We start from the raw sequence: 13800 nt of genomic DNA, 5'->3' as shown, positions 1-13800 counted from the left end.
TTCCCAAAATATAAGTGGGTCTACTTTTGGCCCTCCTTCAATGCTGACACAGAAAAGACCAATGGAGAGAACCTAAAGAAAAATAGACTGTTTAACCATCTCCAAGATGGAAATGAAACAGATGAAATTATAAATAAGAACTAATTTCTTCCTTTACTTCTATCCAATCAATATTAAAAAAAAGATAACACACAACATAAAATTGGTACAAGAAACAGGTAAGAAAAAGTCAGAAAACAAGACATCAAGCTTATATTCAATTATAATTCATTATTACCCCTCCTACAACAATTCAACTAAATGGACCTTTGAGACAGACATTGCAAATATTTCTTTATCAAGTGGACTTTAAAGCAAGCTAGAACAATGTGTTCAAATTCACTAATGTTATGCAAAAATCTATTGAAGGCACATTTGTTTTCATTCCTCAAAATGTTAACTCACAAACCATTAAGGTTTTTGGTGTCTGCTGAAAATAATGTAATTTATTACAGCCATTTACAAAGTGGCTCAAAACATGCCTCAGCTAGTAAACCCAATACATTTCTGCCTAAGAAATTAGGTTGTTCCACCACATTCCAGTTTTGCTGAAGATGATTTTCACTTGTGACATCTGTTGCTCCCACCTACTCGTAACAATCTACAATCTGCTTGCAACAGATCCACATAGAAGGAGGTGAGGAAAAAGACTCATGGTGGAAAACTTCAGAAACCAAATAACAAGTCACCTGTTCCTCTCAATCAATCTTAAAATTGCTGTGCGCCAATACTCAGATCCAAAACATCCAATTTGCATACTTGCCCTAACCTATCCTGGCAGCATGCAACTTCTACACACCAACATGCCCTACTCAAATATATAACTTCTTGGGCAAGGCAAAATTTTAAGGGTCAAGTTATGAACAAAAACTTGGAATTTATCATCTAAAGGCTGCAAGATTCTAAAAACAATTAAATGCTCAAGAAAGAGAGAACCAGCTTCAACATGCAACACTGTTTAAAAAGAGATGGCAGCAATTTATTCACTCATTTAATATTACTATGAAAACAACTTATAGATCTAAATATTTATAAACTTGATGAAATTGTTTTAAAATTTAAGTAAATAAACCTCCACTACAACTAAAGTGTTCCAGCTCTTTTAGGAATTTAACATTACAAAATACAAAGCTGAGGCAGTTTTACTTTCAGCTAACAGCAAGTGCGCGTGTAAACCTAAAAATAAATTCATGATTGGTGCAGGACGATGCAGCAGGACAACTATCAAATGTTGTAGCAGCTGATAGCTGACACTCAAGTTTTAGGAATCCTGAAGTGAAGTGTACAAGAACATATATAAAATACATGAGTTTAAAAGCAGTGTTTATCATGAGAACTAAGCTCATGCAAGCTCTTCACTTCGACAAATTTAAGAAAATCACTAGCCAAGTTCAGAGGTTACATCATAATGTTAATTTTTTAAATTAAGTAATGCCATCAAATGTTTCCACCCACCACAAATTACCATGCAATTTCCTGGAAGACAAAAACAATAGAAGTCCTTTGGTCTATTCAGGGAGAACAGAAACTCTTGTGTTACAGTCCGCTACCTCTGAGCCACAAGACCCCAAGGTACAAGCTGAATCTACTCAAATATATGAAATAACATATACGAATAAGCCAATTAGAAACACTCTATACCAGAGAACAAATTATGGGAAGTATCAGGATGATAGTTTTGTGCCACAAAGAAGGGTGAGCAAAGACTTAACTCAAAACGTATTTAACATGATGCATGATCCATGATCCCACCTAAATGAAGGGGCTAGGTTCTTGATCTGAACATAAATGCAAGTATTATCCATAGCCCATCATGAAGATTTACCATTTCATGTTAGCAAAGACAAAAATTTGAAAAATCTATGCATTCAGAATGAACACCAGTATTCACGAGATCCATTCTGAATACCAGTTCATAGCACCATGGCTCTGGCATATTATATCAATGGCACTAAAATTAGCTATTGCCAAGATTGGACTACAGTGGATATATCTTGGAGCATTGAATTAGAGCATAACCATGGCCTCAAACAATTCACATTTAAATGAAGCTATTTTATGTATTCTCCTTCAGGCAAATTTTCTTGCTCAGTTTTCCTTGTCTCAGTAATTACTATTCATATTGCAAGTTTATTATATGCAAGACCGTTTAAATATAGATTTGAATATTTGTTGTGCTACAAAATTAAGAAAATTGAGATGCTTGAGAAATTTGGTACAAATTGTTGATAATGCTTTTAACATAGTACAAACTTGTAAAAGAGTGCTCTTTTACATGACTAAAAATGCTGAGCACTAGCATTTCACCTTATGGAACTCAATGTTGTTTAAAAAATTATGAACTAAAAACTTAAGAATGTTCCTCCATTCATCCTGGTCTTGGCTTCATGCAAAAAGAACCAATTACAACAGTTTCATACTAGAAGATATTGAAAATTCTATAAAGACTCATTGGTGAGAAAATGGAAGCAAATGACCAGAGATAAGTGTGTGTGGGGCAGGAGATCCCAAGTCAGATATGAAAGATTTGATTCAAGCTTACAGTATGTATAAAGGATTGGTTAGCAGCACTTACAAATAACCACACAGAAATGATGTTTCAGTGATAACAGAGTCTTGCACAATGATAGGTAGAATTAGGTACCAAATATCCTTGTAAACAAATTGCTCAGGAGAAGTAAATGACCGGTGAGAGTATTATTTAAAGAGAATATTACAATGCTGGAGGAATGGATACTCTGGAGTAAGAACAGAATCTATTTGGATAGATTAAAGAAACAATCGAGGTGTCTTGACACAAACAATGGAGTTGAATACACCAAGCTATCAGGAAATTTATAAAGGAACAACCAAGCAAGGAAATTAGAAATCTGCAATAATGTAGTCGTGGAAATGGGAGACTTTGATTACTCCTTGAAAAACTTGAACACTAATTACATAAAGGGCAGATAGGAGGACGACTTTCTCATTATTATACTTTGAGCTCAAAAAAAAAAGTGTTTGTGACAGATCAGATTCTAGGGAAGGTGGTGGTCAAATGAATTAAATTTACACAGGGAACGTTCAGGATACGTAGAGTCATCGAGATATACAGCATGAAAACAGACCCTTCGGTCCAACTCGTTCACTCCGACCAGATATCCCAACCCAATCTAGTCCCACCTGCCAGCACCTGGCCCATCTCTCTCCAAACCCTTCCTATTCATATACCCATCCACATGCCTTTTAAATACGGCAATTGTACCAGCCTCCACCACTTCCTCTGGCACCACATTCCATACATGTACCACACTCCGTGAAAAGGTTGACTCTTAGGTCTCTTTTATATCTTTCCCCTCTCACCCTAAACCCATGCCCTCTGGTTATGGACTCCCCCAGCCCAAGGAAAAAGACTTTTCTATTTATCCTATCCATGCCCCTCATAATTTTATAAACCTCTATGAGGTCACCCCTCAGCCTCAGGCGCTCCAGGGAAAACAGCCCCAGCCTGTTCAACCTTTTCCTATAGCTCACATCCTCCAACCCGGGCAACATCCTTGTAAATCTTTTCTGAACCCTTTCAAGTTTCACAACATCTTTCTGATAGGAAGGAGACCACAATTACACACAATATTCCAACATGGTCTAACCAATGTCCTGTACAGCCACAACATGACCTCCCAACTCCTGCACGCAATCCTCTGACTAATAAAGGATGGCATACCAAATGTCTTCTTCACTATCCTATTTACCTGCGATTTCACTTTCAAGGAGCTATGAACCTGCACTCCAAGGTCTTTGTTCAGCAACACTCCCTTGGACCTTACCATTAAGTGTATAAGTCCTGCTAAGATTTGCTTAGCCAAAATGCAGCACTTTGCATTTATCTGGATTACACTCCATCTGCCACTCCTCAGCCCATTGGATCATCTGGTCAAGATCCCATTGTAATCTGAAGTGACCTTCTTCGCTGTCCACTGCACCTCCAATTTTGGTGTCATCAGTAAATTTACTAACTGTACCTCTTATGCTCGCATCCAAATCAATTATGTAAATGACAAAAAGTAGAGGGCCCAGCACCGATCCTTGTGGCACTCCACTGGTCACAGGTCTCCAGTCTGAAAAACAGCCCTCCACCACCACCCTCTGTCTTTTATCTTTGAGCCAGTTCTGTATCCAAATGGCTCGTTCTCCCTGTATTCCATGAGATCTAACCTTGCTAACCAGTCTCCCATGGGGAACCTTGTCGAACTCCTTACTGAAGTCCATATAGATCACATCTATTGCTCTGCCCTCATCAATCCTCTTTGTTACTTCTTCAAAAAAAAAAACCCAATCAAGTTTGTGAGACATGATTTCCCACACATAAAGCCTTGTTGACTATCCTTAAATGGTCCTTGTCCTTGCCTTTGCAAATACATGTATATCCTGTCCCTCACAATTCCCTCCAACAACTTGCCCACCACCAACATCAGGCTCACCAGTCTATAGTTCCCTGGTTTGTCCTTAACACCCTTCTTAAACAGTGACACCACGTTAGCCAACCTCCAGTCTTCCGGCACCTCACCTGTGACTATCGATAATACAAATATCTCAGTAAGAGGCCTAGCGTCCCATAGAATTCTAGGGTACACCTGATCTGGTCCTGGGGATTTATCCACTTTTATGCATTTCAAGACATCTAGCACTTCCTCCTTTGTAATAAGGACAGCTTTCAAGATGTCCCCTACATTCTATATTTTCCATGTCCTTTTCCACAGTAAATACTGATGCAAAATACTAGTTTAGTATCTGCCCCATCTCCTGTGGCTCCACAGGAAGGCCGCCTTGCTGGTCTGAGGTCCTATTCTCTCCCTACAAATTATAGTACAAGGTTTATACAGCTATGAAAAAGGAAAAGGAGCCATGAAGAGTTCAAAAGAGCTTAACTGAAGGGCTGATTTCAGTGGGTTGAAAATTAGTCTGTCACAGCTAAGTTGTTAAAAAAAGATTTGGAGATGCTAGTGTTGGACTGGGGTGTACAAAGTTAAAAATCACAACACCAGGTTAAGCCCAACAAGTTTAACTGGAAGCACACTAGCATTTGGAGCGCCGCTCCATCAGGTGACTGTGGACAGAATTTAGAGCAAACATTTAGTGTGATGTAATTGAAATTACACATTGAAAAATAACTTGATTGCCTGTTGAGTCTTTCATCTGTTCGAATACCATGATAGTTTCACTTATTTTATGTGTAAATCACAAAACCTCTTTTAAAAATTGATTTGGAAGGAGCGACGCTCCGAAAGCTAGTGTGCTTCCAATTAAACCTGTTCGACTATAACCTGGTGTTGAAAGATTTAGCAAAACCATGACAGAACAATTGGCTGCCTTAAGTAACAGATAACTGGGTGCAGTTAAGGCACATTGCCACAAGCAAAAGTCAAGAAACCAAAGCCAGAACTCCTTTAAACGACGAGCGCGAGAGAGAGAGAGCGCACGAGAGAGAGAGAGAGCGCGAGAGAGAGAGAGAGAGAGAGAGAGAGAGAGAGCGCGAGAGAGAGAGAGAGAGAGAGCGCGAGAGAGCGCGCGCGAGAGAGAGAGAGAGCGAGAGAGAGCACGCGCGAGAGAGAGAGAGAGAGAGAGAGAGCGCGCGCGAGAGAGAGAGAGCGCGAGAGAGAGAGAGAGAGAGCGCGAGAGAGAGAGCGCGAGAGAGAGAGCGCGAGAGAGAGAGCGCGAGAGAGAGAGCGCGAGAGAGAGAGCGCGAGAGAGAGAGCGCGAGAGAGAGAGAGAGAGAGCGCGAGAGAGAGAGAGAGAGAGAGCGCGAGAGAGAGAGAGAGAGAGAGCGCAAGAGAGAGAGAGAGAGAGAGCGCAAGAGAGAGAGAGAGAGAGCGCAAGAGAGAGAGAGAGAGAGCGCAAGAGAGAGAGAGAGCGCAAGAGAGAGAGAGAGAGAGCGCAAGAGAGAGAGAGAGAGCGCAAGAGAGAGAGAGAGAGAGAGCGCGAGAGAGAGGGAGAGAGCGCGAGAGAGAGGGAGAGAGCGCGAGAGAGAGGGAGAGAGCGCGAGAGAGAGGGAGAGAGCGCGAGAGAGAGGGAGAGAGCGCGAGAGAGAGGGAGAGAGCGCGAGAGAGAGGGAGAGAGCGCGAGAGAGAGGGAGAGAGCGCGAGAGAGAGGGAGAGAGCGCGAGAGAGAGGGAGAGAGCGCGAGAGAGAGGGAGAGAGCGCGAGAGAGAGGGAGAGAGCGCGAGAGAGAGGGAGAGAGCGCGAGAGAGAGGGAGAGAGCGCGAGAGAGAGGGAGAGAGCGCGAGAGAGAGGGAGAGAGCGCGAGAGAGAGGGAGAGAGCGCGAGAGAGAGGGAGAGAGCGCGAGAGAGAGGGAGAGAGCGCGAGAGAGAGGGAGAGAGCGCGAGAGAGAGGGAGAGAGCGCGAGAGAGAGGGAGAGAGCGCGAGAGAGAGGGAGAGAGCGCGAGAGAGAGGGAGAGAGCGCGAGAGAGAGGGAGAGAGCGCGAGAGAGAGAGAGAGAGCGCGAGAGAGAGAGAGAGAGCGCGAGAGAGAGAGAGAGAGAGCGCGAGAGAGAGAGAGCGCGAGAGAGAGAGAGAGCGCGAGAGAGAGAGCGCGAGAGAGAGAGAGCGCGCGAGAGAGAGAGAGCGCGCGAGAGAGAGAGCGCGCGAGAGAGAGAGCGCGCGAGAGAGAGAGAGCGCACTGAAGTTCCAGTATAGCAAACTTTATTTTAACAGACACCTTAGCAACTGACGTTCTTGTTAAACTGGCAAAAATTATATTCCTCAAATACCACAATCTACTGAGATGTCCAAGTATTTATCAAGTATAGCAGTGATGTGCATACCCCCTGCAATACATTTCTATTACTTGCGTTTTTACATCCCTATTAGGGTGTGAGTGATGTTTTTAAATAGTTTTTTTTAAAAAAGAGATGTTGAAGTCTCAAAGCATGGCTTGGACAGGGTTTATTGCGGCTATGCATACCTTTCGATTATCTGGAATAATGGATGAGCCACACTCCTAATCCCATGAGTGCCAGTTAATAAAACATCTGCTATATTGTTTCTTTACGGCATTTGCAATTTTCCACTTACTGGTGCATATGGCAGATGCCAGATTGCTAATAAAAGTGAGAATATAGAAGCTCAATATAGAAGCTTTAGAGGTTCAATAACAAAGTAAACTGAAAGGCAAAGTGACAGCATGAAAAAGAACTGGCATTTAACATGAAAGCGAAACCAAACTCTGACAGGGATATGCATAGTAAAAGGGCAATGAGAGATGCGGCCAATTAAGGACCCAAAATACAATTTATGCATGGAGGTAGAGGGTATAGTTGAGGTACTGTGTGTTCTTTGATTGCGCTAAGTTCTAAAATCACAAGGATAAAGTTCGTTAAGACACTTGAGTTAAAGACTCAACTGAGGGTACTGGAAAGGATAGATATATTAAAATTTGTTCTGACACCAGGATCAGACAGGACTTTTGACATTAGAAGGAAGGGTGGATATCCTCTCTAGATATAAAAAGATGTTGCCAGCAGACGGAGAATTGCAATATTACAACGTGGAGTTGCCAGTATTGGACTGGGATGGACAAAGTTAAAAATCACACAACACCAGGTTATAGTCCAACATGTTGGACTATAACCTGTTGTTGTATAATATTGCAAAATTAAATATCACAAAGTGTTGCAAGAACAAACACAGCAAATAGGTTAGTCAATATTATTCAGCTAACAAATGTTTAGCTGTCCAATTCATCACATACTTAAGTTCTCTCACTCATCAGTCTCAAGAAGTAGATACCATCATTGCATATACAGGCAGCCATGGGCCCTAATATCCAGGATAAGGTATGAAATCTTGAGCTCCTGCTCTCTGTGCCTCTAAGCTATGGTACAACTACAACACTGGCATCTACTCAACAATTTGGAAAATTGTCCAGCGAGGATCTGCCTCAAATCGACCAATTAACATCAGTTACACCGTCTGTCACTTTGCTGCCATCAAGTAGCATTACATAGCTCACTGATGGTCAATTCAGGTTCCAGTAAACCTCCTCTACACCAGAATTAATTTACAGCCTTGGTCAAAACATAGCCAAAGTCTGAATTTCAGAAGCACATTGAGAATGACTGCCCGAAATTCAAGGTAGCATTTGACATGGTGTAGTATCAGGCAATACCAAAATCAACTGGAATCAGGAAAAATTCTGGACTGGCGGGCTAGCCAAGATGGTGGCTGCAGTTGTTGGAGGCCATGCTTCTCAGTCCAGGCAGATGTTCGCAAAAGCTCCTTACAGCTGTGTCTGGGCCCAACCAGCTTCAGTTATTTCATCAATTCCTTTCCCTTCAGTTTAAGATCAGAAATGGGGATGTTCACTGACTGCAAAGTGATACAGAAGCAGTCCATGTAGCGCAGCACTTAATATTTTATCCTCTCGCCATTACATTTAACAGATTTGACATTTCTGAATTACCTGTTGTCCACATCCTGGAAGTCAGCACTGATCACGAACTCAATTGGACTAGCCATATAAATAGAGCTCACACCAGGTCAGAGGCTGAGAATTATGTCATGTCATGAATAACTCTGTCTCAATTCGAAGAGCATGGAACACGGGCCCATCGGTCCAATTTGTCCATGCCAAGCAAATATCCTAAATTTATCTTGTCCCATTTGCCAGCACTTAGCATTAAATCCCTTAAGCACTTCCTATTCATCTATCAATACAGTTCATTCCATACATGCACCATCCTCTGCTTGAAAAGGTTGTGCCTTGCGTCCTTTGGGAATCTTTCCCCTCACACCCTAAAACCTATGCCCTCTAGTTCTGGGCTCCCATCCCCTGGGGAAAAAGCCTTGGCTATTCACCCTATCCATGCCCCTAGTGATTTTGTAAAACCTCTAATATCATCCCTCAGCCTTCGGCGCTCCAGGGAAAGTATCTCCAGTCTTTTCAGCCTCTCCTTATAATTCAAATCCTCCAACCCTGACAATATCTATGTAAACCTTTTTTGAAGTCTTTCAAGTTTAACATTATCTTTTCTATAGCAGGGAGACCCCAGAATTGCACACTATTCCAAAAGTGGCCTAACCAATGTTGTGGCTGTACAGGACATGACCACCCAACTCCTATACTCAATGCAGTGACCAATAAAGGCAAGCATACCAAACGCCTTCTTCACTATCCTCTCTACTTGCGACTCCACTTTCAAGGAAGTATGCATCGGCACTCCCAATGTGTCTTTGTTCAACAACACTCCTTAGGACTTACCATTAAGTGCACAAGTCCTGACCTGATTTGCCTTTCTAAAATGCAACACCTTTATCTAAACTCCATCGGCCACATTTCCACCCATCAGATCAAGGTGCCATTGTATTCTAAGGCAACCTGCTTTGCTGTCCACTACACCATTAATTTTGGTGTCATCTGCAAACTTACTAACCATACCTCCTATGTTTACATCAAAATCATTACTACAAATTACAAAAAGCAGTGGACACAGCACCAAACCTTATGACACAGTGCTGGTCACACACTTCCAGTCTGAAAAGCAAGCCTGCCACCATTCTGTCTCCTACCTTCGAGTCAGTTTGGTATCCAAATGGCTAGTTCTCCAACATGCCACATGATCTAACCATGCTGAGCACCCTACTGAAGCCCAAATAGATCATGTCCACTGCTCTACCATCAATACTCTAAAGCCTACCCACAATCTAAGTCAGTTTGATTGATTACTCTCCTCTTGCCTGAATTATTGCAGTTCCAACACTTAAGCAGCTCAATAATCATCACAGACAATCCAAGACATAGTGGCCCATCTGAAGAGAACATCCATTCAAAATCAACATTTACTCCTTCTACCACAATTTACGACAATAATTTGTATCATCTATAAATATACATGCCATGATTCATCATGATGTGGAAGTGCCGATGTTGGATCAATTTAAAGATCACACCAGGTTATAGCCCAATAGATTTATTTGGAAGTTCAAGCTTTCAGAGCACTGCTCCTTTGTCAGGCAGCTACCTGACCAGTGAGCAGTGCTCCAAAGGCTTGTATTTCCAAATAAACCTGTTGGATTATAACCTTGCGTTGAGATTTTTAACATGATTAATCACTATTCCTTTGCCAGTAGTTTCTAAATGCATGCCTTTTTCCACCGTGAAGGACAATGGCAGATATATAGGGACATCATCCCCTACAAGACCCTGTGAAACAAAATTGCACTGCACACCCCCACCATAACCAGTACTGTGCCTCTGAGAAGGTACCTTCAGTTGTTGCACTTCATACGCAAGGAGCCAAAAGATGGATTGCCAATAACCACAAGTGATGAGAAAAACTTACCAAGTCACAATTCCATTGTGAATCCACAAAAGCAAAACAGAAGACACTGATACGGCAGTATATCTGTGTTATTAGTCAACAGCTTTGACTAGTTCCGAAAAAACATGAGCACAAAATTCAAGAGTGCAAAAGCCTTCTGAATAAAACAAACTCAATGGTTTTCAAGCTCTAGGATGATACTGTCTAAAAATGAATACAGGACAGTATATTGTTGTTACATTGCTATATGTGCAGGATCCATTGGACTTTGTAACTAAAGTTATTGTTTCCATGGAAACAAATATTCCAGCACAATAATTGTAAGTCAAGGAGAAATGGATCAGAACCATTTTATTTAAAGTTCACTTTAAACACTTATACATTTAAAATCTTCATTGAACAAATAACTGCAATTCAAGGATCAATGGAGAACTGCACTGTGATCAGAACAGACTTCGCTTTAAGGAAACTAGCATTCAGGTATCAATAGTATTCTGGCATTCATATTCTCCACTTAACTGCAAATGTAATTGTGTACCAGAGTGCAAGTAAACATGACAAGTGTTGGAGCTGCAATAATTCAAGTAAACAAGGGAATCAAATTCACATAAGTATTTAAAAAGGTAAAAAGTTTACTGACATTTTTGCCTACTGGTGGCAACACGGAGTGCAAACTTCAATTAAGCAACGAAAGAACATAGACCAGAGAACATTTCTTCATAAAGGGTATTCAAGGGATCGACCACCACTAGAAGTCAAATATGACATTCACAGACAAATACAGCAAACTTTGTTTTAACCAGCATCCTCTATATACAGAAAATTTATATCCCTAAAATTCCAGAAGTTTATTGTGATCTATCACAATGTCTGAGTAGTCAGTTAAGGATTCAAGTGAGAAGGCTCTCTGCCAATAATTTTCATTTAAGTCAAAGTTGCATTATTATTTCAGTGATTTATGTTTGATTGATCAAGAGGTCCACATAATCAATCAGAATACTTGATCAACTGGAAAATCTGGGTCTCATAGGTCCCAGTTAATAAAAAGCTTGCTGTACATAATAGTGATGGTTAATATCAATGGACAGTGAAATGGGACAAGATTGGAGTTCATTACTGGCACATATATAGCCTGCAGAAATAGTTCCCGCTTCATGAAGCGCAATGTAACTTTCCTTATGAGTATTGAAGATTTGGCTAAGTGGGAAATTGAATCAAAATAATGGATCAAATCTCAGTACAGGAATTGTGCACATAATCTATGCTTATACTTCAGTGCAGTACTGTGGAGTAGCAGGGGAATAAGCATTTCACTAGCAGGAGTATCGTTATTGGAACAAGATGTTAAGTTGCAAAGCTGCTTCTGTTTGGATAGTATTAGGAGGTTTCATTTCACTAGCTGACAGAGGTCAACAACAGTCCCTCAACCAGACTTAGAAAGCACATCAGCCCAGAATGTACCAGAAAATTATGAACTGTGTTGTTGCCATTATTAATGCACTTAAAAATTCAAATTATAATAGGGTAGGGAAATGCTCAAAGTTGCAAATAATGAATTTGCTTCTGCTCCACATTTAACAGTGAAAAAGATCAAATCAACCATGACTCAAGAAATTGCTGCGTTTTCACTAACAAACTGAATGTGTCACAGCAAGTTAAGACTGATTTTTGTTTTAAAAATTAATGCAAAGAAGCTGTACAAATCAATAGCTTTATAATCTGGAAATGATCCACAACCTCTTCAGGTGTGAAAGGGGAATAAACAAACAGCTTGCACATTCCCTCTGTGGATTTCCTCTGGGTGCTTCAGTTTCCTCTCACAGTACAAAGATGCACAGGCTACATGCATTGGCCCAAAGAGACAGTTAATCCAAAAAGGTTAGTGATTGAGTTGTCTGGGTGGAATGCTCAGGGTGGCGGGGGATGCAAATGACTTGTTTTCACACTGCAGCGATTCTAATTCAATCTAAAGAATTAAAGGGTGAAGCACAAGCCAACTTCCATGAGATGCACTTCTCATTTGTATTCTGGATCATTAACTGGCTAGTTGAGGAAGTTTTTGAGAAAACACAACTGACCACCATCTTTGCCTGCCTAATAGTGATAATATTTCAGTTCTTTGCAGATTCTAATCAGAGGAAAGAGAGCTGTTAGAAGGCCAATTATTTGATCTCAAAACAGTGAATTTTAATAAAAAGATAAACAAAGCAAAAAGCACTATTGTTGATACAAATCGGAGATGCCTAAATGATTGATCAAAGGTCTTTTGAAAGCTTAAGTTCCTCTAATTCAAAGAGACATTAACAATACTGACATCAAAACAAAAACTATTATACATTTTTAAGACAACTAATATTAAAGTGTATTTTAACAATGCCAATGTTTGACATGTTAGCATAAAAAAGGCAAATTAGAAGAAATGTACTAACGATTAATTTCCACTGGAAATATCTTACTAACAATGATCTAAGGTTGCACAACTTATTTTTAACAAAACAATTCAACACCAATACATCTGAACTTTATTTATGGCTAGGACCTTTAATAGTAGAGAAATTTTTAAAAAGTGACAATTTTAACTGCAGTCCTACCTGTTTACGTTCTCTTTTAGGAGGCATTTGTGGCTGTGCTGGATTTATCATAACAGTGGGAGGTGCCACTGGTGTAGAATATTGTTGCACACCCTGTGTTGCTGGGTAATAGGTTCCTGAGAAGACAAAATTTCACCAAATCTTTAGGGCACACTGTCCATCAGTTTGCAAGATTAACTTCCAATGGTTACTAAAAACTCTCTTTTAATTTATCATAGAAGAAATACAAATCTTCTCTTTGCTCCTCGGTTTAAAAAAAACAGTTCATCACCTCCTTCTAAACCAAAAATTCCTATCGCCATCCAGGAGGAGAATAGCTTTCTTTATTTGAACACATTCTCACAACAAGAGAACACAAGGTTTTTTACTGCTATGATTATTCTGTTATTACTGGGCACCCTCCAGCATTTTGTCTAAAATAGCGATTGATCATGTGTTAGCTTGAGCGTGGCTATCAATGGCAAATGATTCTGCAAAATACTTGACACAAGAATGTTACCAATAATAGGGAGACGGCTAAAATCACGATGAGAGAGAAAACACAGCCATTTTCATATCCTAAGTCAGGACACCAAGTCCGTAGTACTTATCAGGTAACTCAGCACAAACTAGGGATGAAACTTAAGCCTTTGTGATTTGTTCAGCGCATACTTGGTGAATAGGATAATTGAATCACCCAAAGTGTGCCCTCTCTAAACTTTTGTTTTGCATTTCTACACACCCAACCTAATTTTGACCTATTAAAACATCATGTTGTATGGATTGAGTTCATAAACCTCCAAGTGATTAGCATTTTCACAAGTTTTTTTTTAAAAATCCAAGATTATGCAGTACAGCTTGACATGCTTAGGAACTAGCCAACCTTAATTCTCAGTA

General features: G+C 40.5%; 1 protein-coding gene across 12 annotated transcripts in view; it reads right to left on the bottom strand.

Annotated features, from left to right (window-relative positions):
* Window positions 1–13800, bottom strand: part of LOC140478888 (eukaryotic translation initiation factor 4 gamma 1-like) — a 143234-nt gene that overhangs the window by 70119 nt on the left and 59315 nt on the right. For all 12 annotated transcript variants that reach the window (XM_072572470.1, XM_072572474.1, XM_072572472.1 and 9 more), the window contains one exon: window positions 12925–13040. In XM_072572470.1, coding sequence (XP_072428571.1) covers window positions 12925–13040 — 116 coding nt within the window. The remainder of the gene's footprint in view (window positions 1–12924; window positions 13041–13800) is intronic.

The sequence above is a fragment of the Chiloscyllium punctatum genome, chromosome 6, assembly GCF_047496795.1.
Source record: "Chiloscyllium punctatum isolate Juve2018m chromosome 6, sChiPun1.3, whole genome shotgun sequence".
NCBI classification, from domain to species: Eukaryota; Metazoa; Chordata; class Chondrichthyes; order Orectolobiformes; family Hemiscylliidae; genus Chiloscyllium; species Chiloscyllium punctatum.
Note: the sequence above shows the minus strand (reverse complement) of the source record. Positions and strands in the feature narration are given on the sequence as shown.